Consider the following 20708-nt stretch of genomic DNA (forward strand, 5'->3'; position numbering starts at 1 on the left):
AGCGCGACTGTTGAAATTAAGTGTATCGCGAAGTTATATTCAGAAAGAATAAACCAGTTTTATTTAAGAAAGGACTTGTGTCGCTAAAGTTTTGTCGGAACGAATTTACGGAAAATTAATTAACGACCAGAGACGTAACAATATGAAAATTCTACAATCTGGAACTTTTCTCTTGAAACATTTCCAAAACTTGCAGACAGATTTGACACATTAAAACATACATTATTAGTATTTTCAAACTAATGCTAGTCACTTAAAAAAACAATAAAACACACTAAATTATTAGAGGATAAAAAGTGGTACAAACAATTTTTAATGTTAATTTTATTTGAAAACTCAGGATTGGCATGTACTTTTTTGGAAGATAGTAGTGAATATGTGCAATTTGTTTGTAGTTTCCTGGTAGGAGGAGAAAACAGAGGCTCTCTTAAATAGAATAGAGGAGATAAAGAAAGAGAATTGTAAATTGTGGAAAATGGCAGCACGAATTAAAGAGGAACTCAAGCTTTTACATGCAAAGAATACTGTACCTTTAGATTACTTTCAAGAAATTAATATAGTATTCTTTGCGTTGTTAAGTGCAAAGCTACACAATGGGCTACTGTGTTGTTCCCATCATAGGTATTGAAACCTGGTTTTTAGTGTTATAGGCCTTCAGACTTGCCACTGAGTCATTGGGGGCATTAAAAACAGTAACATGGCTAAAAGATGTGAAAGTAATTGGGAAGAGGAGGTTAATTTAAGTTGCTAATTTCAGCCTCTATCTTGTGCAGATGAGGAACTAGGAAAACCAGTAAAACAAAAGGGACATATAGATATAGTAATGCAAAAGTTAAGGTTAGGTTATAAATTATTCTTTGATACAGCTTCTGGATAGGGTAGTCTGTGAGGTGAACGGGAAGAAAGTAATGTTATCAGGGGCAGGGGACATAACTCACAGAGAGTGAGATAACTAAGGGCATTAGCGAGGTTATGAAGTTGGTAGAGCACGTAGGAGTTAAGTTTTAGGGAAGGGCAAGTTGGAAGATTTAATTGAGAAGTACAGAAGCCTGATAAAGGCATTTAAAAATAAAGGGTACAAACTGATTTATTTTTTTAAGAGCAAAGCCTCATTGGGCTATCTACTGCAGGGAATCAAACCCTAGATTTTAGCATTGTAATCTGGAAACTTACTGTTTACTCACCAGGGGACAAACTGATTTTGTAAAGAGTATTATCATGCATTAACTGTGGCAGCAAGATTCTACGTAGGTCTCTGGGGTTGAACAGTAGGTTTAAGTCATTGTGTATAAATGAGCAGATAAGTTGGATGGATTTCTGGGATGAGTTTTCTGGAAATAAGAAGACTTTTTGCTTGGATGAGTTACACTTAAATATGGTAGGGACAGACACATTTGCAAGAGGTATCACCTCATCTCTAAGGGCAATTCTAAACTATTAGTACCCTCCAATGTGAATAAGGTTGAGATCTTGGGATCGGGGGAGCATCTAGGTACACATGGGGAATGCCAATTTTGAGGATATGACACAGGAAATGATACTGATAGAGTGGGATAATGCATAAAATTGAGATGCTTGACTGATGTGGGAGGTTTTTAAAAATAAGTCAAATATTCAAGATAAGTATGTTCCAAAGAAGAAAAAAACAACAAAAAACAGTGGCTACAAGTAGCAGACAGGGTGGTTTATCTAAAAGCATTAGAAAAAAAAAATAATGATAAACATTAAAAATGTTTAAGTTAACTACAAAGACTTGGAAAATTATAAAAATCATGACTTGGTTAAAACAGATATTAGAAAACGAAAAATGGAAAAAGGTTAGCTGAAAATGTTAAAACTAATATGGAAGACTGTGGGGTGGTTGAGTTGCTAGAGTTTTCATATGCTTCAGTTTTCACAAGAGAAGATGTAAGCAGTATTCTAGATCATAAGAAGTTGATTGTGGCAAATATAACAGTTGTGCCAAAACTTAATCTTAATTATGAAACTGAAAACATGGAAAGGCTCCAGGGACAGATAATATTTTTCCACGGATATTAAAATAGGTTAAGGATTGCATAAGTAAACCACTTACTAAAATTTCTTGTGAGTACTTGGGTAGTGAGTGAGCAGATCCCAGAAGACTGGATGCTGGATAATGTTACCCCTATTTTTAAGGGAGGTGACAAGCAGTGTCCAAGTAATTATAGGCTAATTAATCTTACTTCTGAATAGAATAACAGAATTAACAGTCATGTGTAAAAAGCACCAACAGCTAAAAGTGCAAACAGTGTTCAGCAGCATTGCAATTTGAATCTTAGTTAAGCCTTCTGATGGGAAGTCCAGCAAACATACTCTTTTTATATAAACATTTTACACACACAAACACAGTTCTGAATTAAGTTTCACCAGTGTAAAATAATAAAGGAACATGAGGATTTTGAGCCATCAGCTGTGATTACAGGGACGTGGATTTGATTTCAAAATGGAAGAGAATGGTGATGGGTGTCCTTCTTGTAATTCATGTCTATGTTTGATCATTTATGGCCACATTGAATAATAGTACGTACACAAATATTTCTTAGTGTACACAAGGTTTTAATTTATAACTTTTCTCTGCAGATGTCAGTTGTTTTAAAGTATATGTTCATTGGCTTACACAAAAAATTTCATTATTAAAACAATTACCTGTCATTCTCTCATTTATGTGAAGATATATTCTTGCCAACTGTCAACAAAATACAAATTTGTTTTTCATAAATAAGGATTTTACACTATTTATTAATGTCTGAAAGAAATAGTTAACATATGTTTAAAAGGGTCATGTTATCATGCTAATTACCTGAAATCAATTTGAATTTTGATTTTATATAAACACATTAGTGAATTCAATACATTGAAATGTATAGCACTGATCATATTTGTTTGAGCAACAATCATAATATGAATTAAGGCCACCAAACTTAATATGAAGATTATTATTAACATTACCTAAATTAGGATACTTTGATAAAAATAATAGTTACATAATTAACATGTAATATAAATAACAAATTTTGAACAAAAACATAATTTTTGCATTATTATGTCCCACAAAATTAAAAACAAATGTTCTGTTTAAGATCTCTATTCTTAAATGGTAAAAAAAAAGGTAGCATATACACCTGCCCAAGGTATGCTTAAAATATTTTTTGTGAGAAAAAATCATTCATTTATGAATAATATCAGGAAAAATAAGTAGGTTCCCTTGATGAATAAAAATCTACCTTTCTAAAATGCCTGGGTTATGGTATGCTTGTTTTTTGTTAAGTACAAAGCTATGCAATGGGCTATCTGTGCTGAACCCACCACAAGTACCAAAACCCAATTTTGACATTATAAGCTCCCAGACTCCCCCCGCTGAGCCACTGGTAGGTGCTCAGGATATGTTTTATTTTTATCATTCATTTATGATGATAACTCAATAACAACAGGTAATTTGACAGAAAAAAGGCCAAGCTTTTTTCTTGTGCAATAATAAATAAGTGCTAAAAAATTATGACATATGGAAAAGTCTTAGCTCTGGAAAATAAATTGTTAATAAGTTTTAAGAAAATGATTAAATAACACGTTCATATAAAAATTTTCTAAAAACCATTTTGAAGCAAGATATTAATTTTTTTCATAAGTCATATTACACCTTTGTTACCACATTATCCTAAATTAGTAAACATGTTGAGGTAGCTCTGAGCTAGTTAGATTATCTTATATGTCAGTTGCAGCTTTAAAAAAAAAATCATTTTCCATTTGAATTAAATTTCATCACTATTTCAAAAATAGTTTCAATGGAAGAAAGTTTAGCATTCACTTAATCCAACCGTCCATTGTTATTTAAGACATGTATATAAATGAACATTTCTAAAATAATGTGAGTACCCCTTAGTTATTTGCCAAATAAAGCAGAAAAAAAGAAGTGGTAACCACATAATTTAAAATCAAACAGCTAATTAAAATAATAAAAAGATAACAGAAAAATTCTACTTAATCAGAAAACAAAACTTCACCAAAATTTATTACATATGGAAAAAATTAATAAAGCCAAACAATTTTAAAATTTTTTCAAATTTTGTCATATAACTGATATTTTATTCAACAAAATATACAATAAACTGAATAACAGATATCTCTAACTTTATGTGATGACATTAAATAGTTAACATGGACAAGTTTAAATACCTTATATATTGATATTTCTTAAGCCATATTTTGAATGTTTTAATGTAGATATTTACTAGAAAGCATATGACATTAAGATCTAGAAAGTTCACAAATATTAAGAATCCAGAAGTTTTGCATAATATGTAGAAACATGGGTATGTTATAAATATGAGTAACTATTTATTATTGAGTCAGTTTAGTGTCAGAAGTTATTTGCTGTTGAAACTGAGATTTTTTGTGTCTATCCTGCTACTGAGTTATCATGTTTTTTAACGATCTAAACTCAGTAAGTTAGGTATAAGTACCACTAATCTTGAAATTTCTGTTGAAGCAGTGTACTTGAAATTAGGCCTATATTAGTTTTGGATTTTTTGTCCAAAAGTATGTTTACGAAATTAGGCCTACACGTAAACGTAGCTGTAGCAAATATCACTTTAAAAATTAATTTTTTAAATCTGTACATGAACTGGACTTGGAATTATTTTTACCAAATAATCCATAGGGACCTGCCCAACAAGAAAAAACATTAAACAATGTTAACTTCCCATCAGACCTTACAGCAAAATTAAAAATAAACCTGGTAATGAGTATAGTTAATTAAATATGCTGTTCTTACTTATAAAGATTAGAATGCATTGTTATGTCAGCTGGGTACCTTTGCTGTTAACAATATGTAGGCCATCTTAGGAGATTTAGGTTAGTCCTAAATGCATGTAATAAGCTAACAATGCAAAATAAATCTGTACAATAAAAAACCCTTGAAACTAGATATATTAAATATTCTAACCAATACTATTAATAAAAGTGTAGTACATAAACAATACAAGCATTTTCTACCTTTGTATATTAATATAGTATTGTTCTACATTTATCAATTACTGCTGAGTATGTGCAGTTTTCACATAAAAATGTTGGCAAAAAAGTCACTAAGTCGGTGCTGTTCTAGCTGCTCTTGTTCTTTATTTTATTGAGGTCACACCTGTTCTTCCCACGGGTGGCATACTGCACGTTGTTCAATAATATCGACAACAGTTTCCTTTAATGGTACATCAGATGGTTTATCTCAAGGTTATGGCCTTCCCTAAGCTTGAATGAGAATTAACACTAGTTAATCTGGATGAATTCAATTTTACCTATGATGTAAGAAACAGTGGAGTTAAAACAATCTGGTTGATGATCTCAGCTTCATCACTTTGAGAGAAATAGTTTCCATCCAATACACATGACAGTCCATCCAAAAGAAGTACATACATTGTGTTACTTTATAATTAAGATTGTGTGTTTGTATTTTAAACTGTGTCCAGTCTCTTTATTTCCATGAACTCTGGTATTCAAAGAAACACAGTATTACCTTGTAATAGATATGTAGAATTATACATGGACATTTTCTCTACATAAAAACACTTTTATTTGTGAGCTTTCGGCCCTATTACTGGAGCCATCATTGGGCAACAATTGCCTGATGAAGGTTCCAATAAGATGGCTGAAAGCTTGCAAATAAAATTATATAACGTAGAAAAAAAAAAGTCCATGTATAATTCTACATATTAATTTACTTACATCGTGAGTCTTAAACAACAACTGTAACAGATATCTTGTTGAATCTCCTGTTATTCTGTGGATCTATTCCATTACACTAAGGAAAATCAGTTTGAGCTGAATATACTGCAAAAGTAACATTAAAGAAATAATAAGAGTATAACTCATTTATGGAACATACAAGCACTATCTGCTGATTAATTATCAGTAGTGAAAAAGCCCTCTAACAAAAAAACTGAAAATCTGATTGATTGAAAACTAGTATGGAATATGAATTGGTATCTGAATAATTTGATATGAAATCCCAATGTGTTGTCTTATTTTTATGAGAATTGGTAAAAACTATCTCACTGAATACATAATGAACATTATTGTACCTGAAGTTGACCTAACAAAGGAATTTATCTTTTTGGATAACACATCAGGTAGAGTTTTAAATAGAAAATAATAAAATCATTCATGTCAGACTCAGTATTTTACGTGTTCATAATTTGTTAGTGGAATGGCATTCTGTATTTACTTGCTGACTTCACTCCACTATTCTTCAAAAGAAGTAAGTCTTTGAATAATGATCAATATTTGAAAGTAAAGACCTTTAAAATTAACTTGGTTGTTAAAGTATGGTTAATATCTAAATATGGAAAAAAAATTACATGAAAAATATTTTGAGGTTAAGAATATCATGAATCACGCCAGTGGTTCATAATAGGGATCACAAGAAATTTCATAAAACCCTAATAGAACATTTGGGCAAAAAAGCACCTTAAACAGTAGAGATTCAGGTCAAACAACACTTTAAAACCTTTACTATAGACTTCTAAGGCTGTACATATATAAAAATGCACAAAAAAAGTATGCATGTTAGACTTTAAAGGTAAAGAAAATCCACTCAAATGGCCCATTTGTAATTATTATTATTATTCTCTTGCCAGCCTACAACAAAAACAGCTTGGTATATTGCACCCAAACCCTTTGTAGAATACTAAACAAGGTATTGCGAAGGTCGTTGGGGTATTCAAAATTCGATTTGTTTCTTCTATATCTTACATAAGATAAAAAACATCATAATTCTAGTGTAAACGGTGTTATCACTAACCCTTGAAGTGAGCTTTCTTACAAATATCTCATGTTCCTTTAAATAGCTTAAGTATAGGGTGAAACAGGAATTACCAGCCAATAATGGATTAATATTTGATGACTTTAACATGTACATACTCAACTTTGTACACTATACAATTAGTGTCTTTAGGGAGCCAACCCCATATTATGTATGAAGTGTAGAAGTAAAAAAATAAAATAAATAAATACACAAAATATTAAATTTTATAATACACATTTGTAGGATAATTACTTTAAAATACATGAAGGTTTATTTAGAGCAATGTTTTAGATGTATATGTTCTATTTGAAAATGCTGCTTTTCTACTGGTAAAATTTTATATAAACTTTTTTGGGGGTTGTGTGTCTTAGTCTATTTGCCCATTGCTGTGCATTATATACAGAGAATTTAGTTACACAGAAACTATAAATGATCATTATATTCTCAAAGAAATCTCCATGAAAATCTCCAGCTGCAGCTTAACATTTTACACCTTGAACTAATGCGATCATATAGTAAATCATCATGAACCATATCAGCTAGTTACTAGCCATGTTTATTATCATAACAATGTATAAAGTTAGCTACCATATCAATTAATCCTTTGCCAATAGTTGAGCATAAAAAAGTCAACAAACAAACAAACAAAATTAGAAGTTTAAAAACCTGCAAATAAGGATTGTAAAAAACTCGGCTAGAGATACTGTAGACATTATGTACTCAAACTACAAATCCCTATTTTGACTCCACCAAATGTAATTCTAGGTAACAGCATGGGCCCAAAATAAGGGGTTTGTAGTTTTAAGTAAATCATGTCTACAATATCTTCAGCCAGGTTTCCTTACTTTTTTATGATCCCTATTAGCAGGTTTTTAAATTCTCAATTTTCTTATTTATCTTGTACAAATACAATTTACTCAAGCTTCATTGATTTTTTTGAGAGAAATAGGTAGATCATATATGTATTTTGCCAGTTCAGTAGTTTATAAGAAATTACACCCCTATGGTACAATACAATTTCTTCTGAAACTATTAACATTTAGATACTGAAACTAGATTTCAGATATACAACATACAGAATAAAAGAAAACAAACTTTTATTAAATTTAATCTACTTTTCAAAGACTACACGATAGTTTCCTGAAATATCTCAAAGACAAAAACCATTATTTAATAATTAGTATCACTATCTAATTACCTCTCAGCATAAGGGAAACAGTCTAAGTATCATCTTTGTGACCTTCCTTTTGAACATAACCTAAGAGAATGTTGTAATAAATAGGATACTTGAAATATTCAGGTGTAATTATTAATTTCCTTTTTCCTAATTTATAACCACCTGTAAACTGAGTGTGGCTTGAACTATTTATATGTTCCATATCACCTGACTGACACTTTATCTTGTGGGTTAAAAATGGAAGAATTTTAAACAATATTATTATAAACTCTTCCTTTTCTTCATTAAAGTATATTCTAATTGGGTATTTCTGAATGATGGCAAACACCGAAAGATTCAAGAGAACAAATGCAGTACAAGCAATAGTCAGTTCTGTAGTATTTTCTAGGTAATCGGTGAAGAGAAAAGCTGTTTCAAAATTTGTTATTTCAAATCCTTTAATAAGCAGAAAAAAAGTAGTTAAACCGCTGGCCACAAGCTGACCCATGAAAATGTAGGAAGTTGCCGGAGAAATATACACAAGATCATACTGAGATTTGTCTACTTTGTCAGTATAAAAAGGATCTTTATGAAACATTTTTGTGAAGAATGAACGACGAATGTTGCATATTATTGAACACTGTTTGATTGAGGATTGTGGCTTAGGCCAGTTGATTAAACAAGAAGGGTTTGGCCATTGGTTTCTGAACTGGACCTACAAAAAAAAAAGAAAGAGAGAGAGAAAAAACGAATGTTTAATATAATCAAATACCTTATATAGTAAATGTTTTTGTATAAAACATTCTAGCATCTTGTTGAGTACTCATTTAATAGAGGTGTCTAAACAATATTTATATCAGTGGTTTATAATTCTGACAATTTCAAATGTTTTTCGATATAATACCAATAATAAACATTTCTGGCTTTATACAAACAGGTAATAAGATTTAACTTTTCAAAGATTAGATCAAATAAAGATCATGCACAAACCCCAGTAATGATTTTATATTTTACGTTTTACCTACAATTTGACTTAAAAATCTCTACAGAGATTCTATTTAGCAAACATAACACTAATACCACTATTTACATATATTCATGGAACATGTTTCTTAAGAAAGGAAAAAAGTAGCATATGTTTTTTACAAACATTAAAGCATTTCATTACAAGAGGAAGACCAAAATACATACACACACACTTATGTACTTGCACATTAAATTACAACAGACTTCATGCTTCATGGTCAATTTGTTTCTAAAACAGTTTACATAAAAAGAAATATGAAATAAAGACAGTATAGAAGGACCAACAGATGGTCAGAGACTAGAGAATCTGTCTTCACTCATTCTCACATGCTAGAAATGAAACGAACTAATATTGAAAGTAGATTATTTTGAGTTAGATTTTACACCCAGAGATGTTGATCCTGTCCCAATGGTGAACTAGAGCTGGAGAAAGCTGAGGGAGCGATGTCCAAGGTAGTTTGTCAGGAAATTCTTTAGTGTTTGGAAGACTGGAGAATGTCTTCAAACTCTTTTACTGGAAGTGTAGTTATTGGGAATTTTGCCAATTATTTGGATGGCATTTCTAGCCAGTTACAGACAGTCTATGGTGTTCATTATTGTACTCTCTGGCTAAGTTGGATGGAGTTTCAGTGGTTGTCTGGACCTGATGGTCAGATATAGAGGCTTGTCTTGTGATTTTATGTTACATATTTTAGATGGAATTTGAGTTTGTTAGTCTGCAGTGAGAATCTGGTTTAGTTGATCTGGATACTGGGTTTAGGGTACAGTCTTGGTGAAGGAACGACGATCTGAACTGTAATGAAAGGTACAGTTTTTGGAGGTTTGATGTTGTTTTTTGCATATGGTATCTTGGCCTTGAAGTGGAAGTATTTGAAGAAACAGCCACACTGGAGTATTCAATATGCTAGTTCATGAGAGTTTACCACTACTTTGATAAAAGGTAAGCCTTCCAATTTTACTGGACATAAACCTGTATGCACTATGGATGTGAGTAGATAGATCATCTTCTAGGGCTTCTTTAATTTCCAAAGTTGTGATAAAAAGATTGACATTTTGTAGGAAGATACTGTACAGGCTGTTGCGGCATACAGGGGGGGGGGGATGAAAAGTTTACTTGCGTTCGTAAGTTCCATGGAAGCACAGATAAATGAAATCTTCATGTTTAGTGGATGAACAAAAATACCTCCACATTTGACTATTTTCTTTTTGTACTTGTAATTTGGTGGTGAATTTATGGATTTTCCTGAAATCATAAATTTGTTGAAGGGGAAGAAGATCAGAAGACCATCAATAATGACAGGAGACATCATAATGTAAAGCACACCAAGCATTAGGATTTGAAGGTTTACATTTTCCTAATCTGAAAATGTATTTATAATAGATCCTCACTTCTTCACACAGAATAATTATATCCCTCGTGCATCTACCTATTAGATTTGCATGTCATTAGCCTTGAGCTAACTCCCACCTAAAATTTGCATGTTTAATGTGAACTGCTTTGGTGCCTGATGACATCATCATGTGACAAATACCCTCCAACAATAAGAGGGCAACATGTGTGCAGAAACATTCTTTAAGCATACATATTCAAAACAAATTCCAAAAACACCTGGAGTGACATCCAGTTGTAAGGGCTCCACAGAAGCACATCCGTGGGAGACTACATCTTGTCTCAACCAGGGTATACTCTTTGCTCAGAACATAAAGGGGGAGAGGCAACTGAGCCCCAAGTGTCACAGGGATGGTGGAATGAGAATATGACCATCCAAGACTTGCACACAAGCAGTCAGTGAGCCAATACGTGTGTGTAGTGTGGTTAAGGTGCAATCAGACCAAAAGGGTGTGCTCACATTAACTCAACTGAAAAGACTCAGGCTGCAGGAGGGCAGACTAGCTGTTTGAACTCATCAAGGTCCACCACTACTAGTGGCAAGGTCTCCTGTACTCCACCTAAAGAGAGGGGGGTGGGAGAATTCATGTCTTTTACTGGAGACAGTGCAATGGGTGCTACAAATCTTTACTTTTAAAAGCTGGCAAGCATGAGTGAAAGAAGTAGGCAGTCACTTTCCTGGTGCTGGCTTTGTCATGATAGCCCATGGAATGATACAGTCTAGATTTGGCAACTGAGTAATTGTGCATTCTACGAGGATATCTCTAGTGGTCTTATGGTCTTATCTTAACAGTAGGTACTGTTAGAGCCAGGGCAGATGGTTTAAGTGATTTCTGTTACCTCTGGCCAGATGCAGATTTTGGGAAATACACATAACCTGGGAGGTAACAACAGCCACCTGGTGGGATCCTGGTAGATGGAAAGAGGCAGAAAAAGAAAATGCACACATCTTAAAGATGGTGAATCAATTGAAGGGATACAAAACTGCCAGATGATGAATATAATGAGCAAAAAATGTGTGGGGAGTTGTCTACATGCCTGCCTGGAAGATCTTGTTCAAGGGCTGGTGAAAATGAGAAGCAAGAGAATGAGACAGGTGACAAATCTAATGCTAAAAAATATGAAGGAGACTGTGAGCATCAACATACAGGGAAGAATACACCATCTAGAGGAGTTGATGGACCCTTCTGTTAAGGGTGAAGGTGAGAGGTCCATGGATGAGGAGGGGGCTCCAGGATAGAAACAGATGGTGGTTAGAACCCCAAAAGGGAGAAGTTTGTGACAAGTAACTCTGAACAGCCCAAACATGACATAGGAGCCAATTGTAGTCTGAACAAGCAAAAAAGTGAGAGACAGAAGGAAGGAAGATAGAAGGAATGGAATGGTCCCCCTTCTGAGCAGCCAAAGTCATTGAAAGTAAGAAATGATATGGATAGAAGTAAGTAAGTGCAATGGAATAGAATGCAAGAAGCATAAAGAGCATAGATAACTGAATGATGGCACTTTCATGCACAAAGGAGGAGGAGTTAAGCAATAAGAGAAAAGTGGTATAAAGAGTAAGAAGCCAACAGCTCAAACAGGGCATATATGAGAGCATACAACACCTCATTAAAGTGTCATTGAGGTACCGGAGTTGGGAAAGAACAGAGTGGAGAAGACAAGGAAAGAAAACCATATGGTAATGCAAAACATAGTGGAAGACTTTCTGAAACCCAGCAAAGCTGGAGGCTGACAAACCATGGTCAAACAACCAAGTGAAAATGGCAGAAAGGTGTGTCACAGTAGAATTGATGGACCAATGATGAAAAACCTGCCAATTCTGTTGATAGCCAAAGTGGAAGAACAACAGGAATGAGATAAGAAAGCTACACAAACTAAGAGTACAGCCCTAAGGGTAATGAACCAGACAAACCCCACAAGTTGAGAGTAAGGGCTGGTACCCTTGGATGAAAAAGGAATGTGAGGTGGAAGCAATAGAGAGGGGACAATGGGTAAAGAAGGGAGAGTTAGATTTCAATCATAGAAGTTGAGAAAACCAGGGCTGAGCTGGCCAAAAAGGTGTCACCAATATGATCCAACAAGGAGTGTTGTGTATCAGGGTGAGGAGGCAAAGAGGAGGATAATCATACAGCAAAGGGTGAGAGCATTGACAGTTGGAGCCAAAGGATTAGGAACCTGGAGTTAAGAGGAGAGGCAAAGCCAATGAAAAATCCAGGGTTGGAGGGACTAAACCACAGGCAGAATGTGGTCCAGCAGAGTTAGCCAATCCAACACCAGAAATAAAACTGTGTGACAGATTTGCAATTATGTGTTTATTTTCATATTGATGTTTGTTTAAATTAAACTTATATTTTGAAATGTAGATAACTTATACTGTTAAATCTGTATTGCGAAATTCCAACCTATTCTCTAAACTTTTAGAAGATTCTCGAGTGTAAAAATGAACAATATACATGTGTATGTAAATGCTAGTGTAGCATTTGTATTGTTGCGTAACCTTAAGTTTTGAGAAATTCTCCACACAACTATAAATATAACCTAAAAATAGTATCTATTACTGATTTGCTATAGTTGGTATACTATAAACTTCGGAAGCTATAACTGTGATAGTTATAATGCTTATTAATCGGGACACTTCAGATAATTGACCACGAACATTTATAAATTTTGAACATTACAAACCATTTAACTTCAGTGGATTCACATCAGACATTAGTACTTTTACAAAAACATTACCTAACTTCATTGGTGGAAAAAATTGCCATGTGATCAGGGGAGACCACCAAGCTAGCTAGCTCCCTATTAAGTGAATTGTACCTATGTCAACTCGAAATAAACTTGCTCATCTTGAACCCTCGATAAGATATCAAAGAAGTTCCAGACAAGAAAGAAGACTATATCGCTCGTAAGTTTGTAAAATTTTTGTATATAAATCATTCTGTGTAATAACTATTTGTAATAACCGTTATTATAAATTGTATTACTGTTTGTATATTAAAATATATTTGTATTAAAAAAGAAAATTGTGTGTATCAATCTTGTTGGCAAATATCATAAATTGGATACGTATCAGCATTTATTTAACTACTAAGTCTAAATTACAACTTAAATCAGTTTTAGGCTATTTGACATTGTAATACGTAACAGCTGCCAGTACATGACAAGACAAACTTGATGGGAAAGAGTCCTGGAGTGGGTGCCCCCTCAACAGGTGATATAAAAAACTACCATTGAACAGTCAAGTGGATCATGACCAACTGATCCACTAGAAGAGGAAGGAAATGGGAGCATGTTTGATGAAAAGCAAGAACTCTGAGTACAATGATGTGAAGTAAACAATTTTCCCTTACTCAAACACCAGACGACATGGTGTTGTTCAGATATGTGCTCCAACCTGAAAGGAAAGCAAGTGTGAAGAGATAGAACTCTAGTGGCAAAGTCTAGCCATCAAGACAAGTCCTCAAGAAGAGAAGAAGGGAGGTTCATACTCAAGAACAATAGAACCCAAGAAAGATTCCAATGGTCTCATCAAGTTCACTGGAGGATGTATATGTGTGCATGCCCCAAAGGAATGAGCAGTTCCTGGGTAGCCAGAGACCCCAAAAGTGAAAGAACATCACCCATAGTATTAAATGAGAAGTGCAAACCATGGAGACAAACATTCCATAGCTGGCAGGTGAAAACCTAGTCACTCACAGACTGAGTGAAAAAGACCAGTGGAGGATGTGAGGTTGAGAACCAGATGCCAGGCCCAGGTCTACTTGCAGACAACCAAGAGATGAGAGTAAAAAAAAACCAGGGAAGGGGTGTATATCCTCTCAATGGTGTGTCTAGCCAAAATAATCTAGAATGAAACCATGAAACACTGAAGATAAACAGGGTCAGACAGAAGAGAAATGAGGAAGAAAAGAGAAATGGAGAGAGAGAGAGAGATTGTGGGTAAAAACATGAGGAGCCCATCTGTTAGTAAAACATCTGAGACCAGAGGCTTGCAAAGTGAAACATAAAGGCACCTACAGGTACTGAGCTGACAGGATAGTTACTGATGAGATGAGCAACAAACCTAACATCTGGTAGTGGGAGGATGGGAAAAAGAGGAAGGCCTAGAAGCTGGAATTGGAATGGTAGTTGTAGACTGATCTGGCCAAGAAACAAAAGTCAAAGAGTGAGATTGAGAAAGATGAAAAACCAAAGAAGATAACAAAGACTGATGTGGAGCCACTTTAGTTCAGGTCTCCAATGAAACATGAACATCACCAAAGACTTCTGGACAAAGAAAGGGAACCTGACTAAGATCATGGAGAGATGAAGGAAAACAAGTGAACATTAGTGAGGAGCACATCCTAACCTAACAAGTTCCATCAGCAGAAGAATCAAGAAAGGAGGGACAGAGTAGAAGAAGTGGTATAGGCAAATATGGTAAACAGAAGGGAATGAACATTTCCAGAAAACCCCGCAGCAGCACGAAGAAGTGCCTTAGATCAAATGTGGAGGGAGGAGAGGGAACATAGGAGGATGGTGAGAAAAAAAGCCAAAGAAGGGAAAATAGGGAACTAGAGAGCAAAATAGAAGACAAGGAGTCTGTTCCCCAAGCAGACAAAATAGATTCCAAATATTGGAAATCTAGAAACGAAAAGAGTGGCTGGAAGTCACAACAAAAATCATAAATGTGAGTGGGACAAGGCATGTGGATATGCTAGTGGAGTTCTTCAAGAGAGAAAACAGCATGAATCCTAATATTAAGTGAAGAAAGAAAGACAAAATTAGTTATATGGAGTAAAGAACAGGAAGAATCATAAGGCACAGGCTAAAGATAATGAAAGAAACATACTTGAGAAATCACATCCAGAAAGATATTTAAAGGTTAAGGATTTTCCCTGACCAGCAAGGTGGTATTTAAAGCAAATCCTGGTGAGGGGAACACTTGGTTAACTTTGCTGTTCTCCTGGTCATTCACAAACTAAGGGGAAAAGGCACTGGCCAAAGGGGCAGGAAAAGAAAACCCAGTATGCATGAAGGAACTCGCAACATGCTGTACAATGACTGTAACATCCTCAACAGTCAATGAACCTCCAGAAGCCATGGTAGAAATAGGTTCTGTGTTTGTAACTCAGGTACTTTCACAGGTCAAATTACATGTCACCATCATTTCAGAATTCATAATGTTAAATAATACTTTTGAAGCAAAGCAAAGGCAGAACAAAAACCCAAGTTTTGTTGATAAACACAAATCTCAGTAAATTGAACCTAAATGCAAATAAAGATTAACACGTCTGTTCAGTGTAATGCAGAGGAAAAGAATAAAGTTATTATGAGTGCAAGTGCTTAAGAGGAGATACTGCACAAGAAGGTTGTGTTGCTCTCCTATTCGTGGAGGCCTTTTTTCACATTATGATGTCATCATGCACCATCACAGTCCAAGTTAAACACATAAATTGTAGGTGGAAGTTAGCTCAAAGCTAGTGGAATGAAATCATTGTAGGCAGATGTGAGAGGGATATAGCTACTGTGTGTGAAGAGGTGAGGTATCAACTCAAAAATATTGTTATATGTGGATTTGGCTAGGCACTATATAAACTACCTATCGTGACCATGGAAGGTGGGAATCAAGTTACTGACAGCAAATTGACATTATTTATTTGACTTTTGTCAAAGATATTTGTCACTAATTGTATACAGGCACGATCAAGACAGAGGGATGTAGGGTTACTTTTGCCTAAAATCTAATATTAGTTTAATTTTTGCCATAACAGCCTAATTTTGTTTTATTATAAAGCCTCAAACAGGGTGGATGAGCTTTGCCATGGGAAATGTAAAGGAAATGCTATATAACCTTTGTTTTAGCCTTGACAAGTGTGATTTTGGATTTTTTTCCATCAAGAAGAAAGTGATTTCCAATTGAAATTTCCCAAACTTTACTACTTTGAAATTTCAGATAAGTAATGAAATATTTATATTTAAATATGTATAAAAAACAACAAAAAAGAGGAAATGGAAAAGATGTTTATCTATAAATGTGGCAGTGAATTGGTTAATGTACATCTGTACTTTTTCATATAAAAATAAGTCAAATTCATTTATAATTCTTTAATTATTTGATTCTCAATATAGTCATGTAAATGTTGCAACAGTTTTTCTGCACACATGGTAGTTTTTCTTTTAATGGCATAATTTCTATCAGCATACTTCATGAGTAACTCGAACCAAGTGATAGAACAAGCTTTAGAATCTAAGACTGATGAAACTACATTTTCTCACCTTTTTTAACTTTATGTCAACATTCTAATAAGTTTCTTTTTGATAAAAATCGGTATTTGGTATATTTGACACAACATTCATTATGTATAAAATGAACAGGATCATCATGTTATAAAAGTTTGACTTCAGATTTGGCAAGTTAGTTTTTAAACTGCATTAAGCCTATTTCTAGAATACCTTATAGTCCTTTTACTATACAAGGTCTACAAGATTATGCCAAAAAATTTATAAGAATTAATATATATATATAATCTGAACTGTTTAAGTTGTACAGAAATACACTGTTGTCATACAAAGCAACTTCAGCAATTTTTTGTAAGCCTGTAAAAAGTTAGTAGTTTTAAATTCCCATAAAAAAATATTTATTGAATAGATAAAAAATTGAATTAACAGTTTACAAGATTTTACCTTTACAATCCAAGGTAAATACACTGTACTTGTGAATTAATCAACTTCAATATATTAGATATTATCGAGAATGATGACATTTCTATTATGAACAACTTTAACTTCAATAACTTTAAGGAAGGTCATTGCTTCTGTGTTTACGATCTATATGCTGCTATTACCTGAAATAGAGCACTTCACATGCTGTACAAAGGTGTGATATATAATGTTTACTATTCACAAACTAATGCTTTAAGTACCACTGGATGAATAATGTTCCTGCATTAATGTCACTTACATTGACACCCACAACAAAGTCTTTCAACTATTCAGAAAAACAACATTATTACTAATTTCATTGTGCATAAAATATTACATACTTGCTATGACGGTAAGTACAGATTTATTTTAATATGTCAGAACAAAATGTTTATTAAATACCCTTACCAATAAAGTCTTTTGACTGGCTACACAAAAATGGGAGAGACTGCCAAAATTTGTATTAAAATAACGTATATTAACTTGTAGACTCTTTTCAATTTTGCAGCACAATCCACGACTCACAATGACTCCAAACATCCTTTGTATATTCAGCTTGCTAAAGAAAGATAAAATACATACCAGATATGCTACTATAATCAAGAACCAACAACTTCAGAACTGTTAAAATAAGTGAATAAATTTAAGAACATAAGTTTACCTATACAAACATGTATCACAACACAAATTTTGCATTTGCATATCAGATTTTGAACAGCCATTAAAAGATATGATGAAACTAATGAGTTGCTCTTGTTGTATAAAATGAGCATGATGCCATACCTTTATTCTGGTTTGAAAAAATAAAATAAGCTAATCTAATATGGAACTCAAAAATAGTTCTATTTCTTGAATTAATTTATCCATGTTTTGAAGTCTGATAAAAGAAGTCATTTAGACAAATAATTCGAAAGTTGGCAATTAAGTAAGTATTTTTAACATAGTTTATGAAGAGAGTTTTTTTTGCCTAATGAACTTGATGAAGTATTTGAAAGGAACCCTTTTTTTTTTTCACCAGATGAAAATCCCCATATTAATGCTGACTTTCAGAAAGCATTTGATAAGATGCCTTACAAGAAATTAATTAGCAAGTAGAATGCTTATGGAACTTAAAATATTAATAAGTGAATATACAATTAACTTAGGGTGCAGAGCAGCAAGCAATGATCAATTATCTAATTAGTAAAATCTAACTTGTTGTGTTCCTCAAAGGTCTGTTTTGGAATCTTTAATAATATCTGTGCTAATAACTTGCTTGGCCTCACTAATGATACTATCCTAATGAAAAAATATGACATTTACTAATAAAAATGTCTCTCTTGTTTTTTAGTTATTTTGACAGATTTTGTGTTGCTATGTCAGAATCTAAAAAAAAGTTGCTAATTATAATGTTGTGCACCCAAGATATGAAGATTTGTAAAAAGATTTACTAATTCTGTATTACAGGAGTACTGATGTTAAGACTCTGCTGACAAAAGGAAATTTGATCAATCTAATTACCTTTAAGAAAAGTTAAAAAATATATACTTTTTAAAAATTTCTATTATATATTTTTGACTCAAATTAAATATACCATAACCCATTTCATACATATACTTATCAAAATATTTTTAAAGCATTCAAATTACCAGAGCTAACTACATCATCAACTAAGTTTATAACTGATGTAGACAGTGTAATCAAAAATAGGTTTTGTCTAAGAGCGACTCTGCTATAACAGCTCTAGACACTCAAAGTTAAACCTATTATCCCTAAATAAATATTCAATTTTCTATTCATATAACTTAAAACTTTTCATTTCATGTAAATAACTAATACTGGTACAAAATTAATATTCTGATCAACCTATAAGTATAATACAGTAATTGTAGCATTAATACTATAAACTGCTATCAATTATAACACAATCACAGCATTATTAATGAAAGGTTATCTTTCTCTTAGGACATGAAAGTTGCTCCCTTATAAGTAATTGTAAAAAACACCAATAAAAACTGCAAGATACAAAATGTGGAACCGCAAATTTGCATGCATCTCCGCATGGTCCCAAAAGTGATAAAATAAAAACCTGATATTCCCAATTAAATTTAATGTTACAGACATACTTGCAATTGTCTCTCTCATTAATAGTTTAAAAAAATTACATCTGAAGTTGATCAGATGGAATTAACATTTATACAGATGTTCTTGGAGTTGACCAGTTTAATCACCGAGTTCAAACTAGAACTTAGATTTAGAACCCCTGGAACCCGGAATCGTTTTTTCTTTGTGTGTGTGTGAATGACCAGCTACAAATCTTGCTAATTTATGTGCCTGGTGCTAAATACTATTTCAGGCCTTCTTTCCAAGCTAATAGTATTTTTTATCTCGATTTAGAAAATTCTTTCTCAACTCGAAACTTCTAAATCAAACTTACAAATTGACGTAGTTAAACTTGTCTCGATGCTGAGCATTTTATATTGTACAAATAGTTACGATTCACCTGGCATCTAACGGTCCTTTAAGAAAACTATTATGTGTAGTTTACATATTATAATTTTTATGTTTTTATTCTTAATAAAACGATATGTGAATTTGTCTTAATTTTAAAGCAAATTTATCGATGATATGATATGTCTGAATAACCTTAAACTTTATCTGAATTCTAATAATACCAAAATTCTGTACATGTAATTTATTAAAATTAGTCATTTATTACCAATAGATACTGCTACTGTGTTTAATAATAAAAATGAAAAGGTTAACGTTTTTCGGTGCACAAGTTCGACAACAACAACAAAAACTATTATGATAAATGGTAGGCCTGACACAGGTTCACAAAACTTCGCCAGCCTTCGACGTGTAATTAGTAACTTCTCAAGTTTTATACTGTTACGTCTGTGTTCATTTGTTAATTTTCCGTAGAAATTCTTCCCGAAGAACTTCAGCGATATAAGTTCTTTCTTAAATAAAACTAGTTTATTCTTTTTCAATTCAGCTTTGCTATACACTTAATTTCCACAGTCACTTTAACTTAAACACGCGCTATAATTCACAACGAACGATTCACGCTCTTTACTACCGCGCTTGACTCAATTGTCCGTCTCTATCTCTTTAATCTGCAATTATTCATATATCTACGTATGCCGTCACTTCTCGCCGATCTTATATATATACTATAAAAGTGCGAGTCTAGCAAACGCTAAGCCGTTCGACAGGTTCCTCGATCTTTCTTGATACTCATTACGTGTTACCAGAGTCACGTGACTTCCGCTGTCGTAACAATACTGTATACATAAATAGTGTTCTTGCTTGATTAGTTATGATGTTGAGCAAAAGTTCTCGAATTATCGGATAGTGACTTATGGGAGATAAGGGATAGATCTGAAATATCACTTTTACACACCTCTGATTTGAAATCAGAAATAGGCAAATAAAGAGGAATGGGAAAATATCTAAAGCTAATATGATTTTTATCTCAAATGTTAGAACTAATGGTTTCAATGATTAACTGTTTAGGAAAAAAATTTTACATTTATAAACATCTTTTGACAAATGTGTATCCCTAGTTTTATATTTTATTACTGTACTAGCTGGAGTATCCGTCCCCTGGACGGAAGTTATATAAATTCATGATTAATGAAAGGTTATCTTAGGAC

At 33.2% G+C, this 20708-nt stretch overlaps 1 protein-coding gene across 5 annotated transcripts; it reads right to left on the reverse strand.

The window, feature by feature from the left end:
• Positions 1-4106: 4106 nt before the first annotated feature.
• Positions 4107-19552, reverse strand: LOC106459526. Of its 5 annotated transcripts, XM_022386028.1 has the most exons (4): positions 19215-19292; positions 17479-17629; positions 8013-8685; positions 4107-5262 (listed from the first exon to the last, which is right to left on the reverse strand). In XM_022386028.1, exons 1-3 carry the CDS (start codon positions 19241-19243, stop codon positions 8035-8037), a joined length of 831 nt encoding a protein of 276 aa, XP_022241736.1. In that variant the 5' UTR covers positions 19244-19292; the 3' UTR covers positions 4107-5262; positions 8013-8034. The 5 variants fall into 5 exon arrangements, with proteins under 5 accessions (XP_022241736.1, XP_013774607.1, XP_022241735.1 ...); XM_013919153.2 differs by lacking the exons at positions 4107-5262; positions 19215-19292 and adding an exon at positions 19487-19552 and having other exon boundaries at positions 7895-8685; XM_022386027.1 differs by lacking the exon at positions 4107-5262 and having other exon boundaries at positions 7895-8685.
• Between the last annotated feature and the right edge of the window lie 1156 nt (positions 19553-20708).

Source organism: Limulus polyphemus, unplaced genomic scaffold, assembly GCF_000517525.1.
Source record: "Limulus polyphemus unplaced genomic scaffold, Limulus_polyphemus-2.1.2 Scaffold622, whole genome shotgun sequence".
In the NCBI taxonomy this organism is placed as follows: domain Eukaryota; kingdom Metazoa; phylum Arthropoda; class Merostomata; order Xiphosura; family Limulidae; genus Limulus; species Limulus polyphemus.

What these genes read in the sequence shown, in the direction of transcription:
- LOC106459526 (XM_022386028.1), bottom strand. Translation starts at nt 19,243, where the DNA reads ATGTTAATTCCATCTGATCAACTTCAGAT. An exon ending in CCATCTGATCAACTTCAGAT is followed by an intron (nt 17,630 to 19,214) that starts GTAATTTTTTTA and finishes ATCTTTCTTTAG; the next exon opens with CAAGCTGAATATACAAAGGA. An exon ending in CCAGTCAAAAGACTTTATTG is followed by an intron (nt 8,686 to 17,478) that starts GTAAGGGTATTT and finishes TTTTTTTTGTAG; the next exon opens with GTCCAGTTCAGAAACCAATG.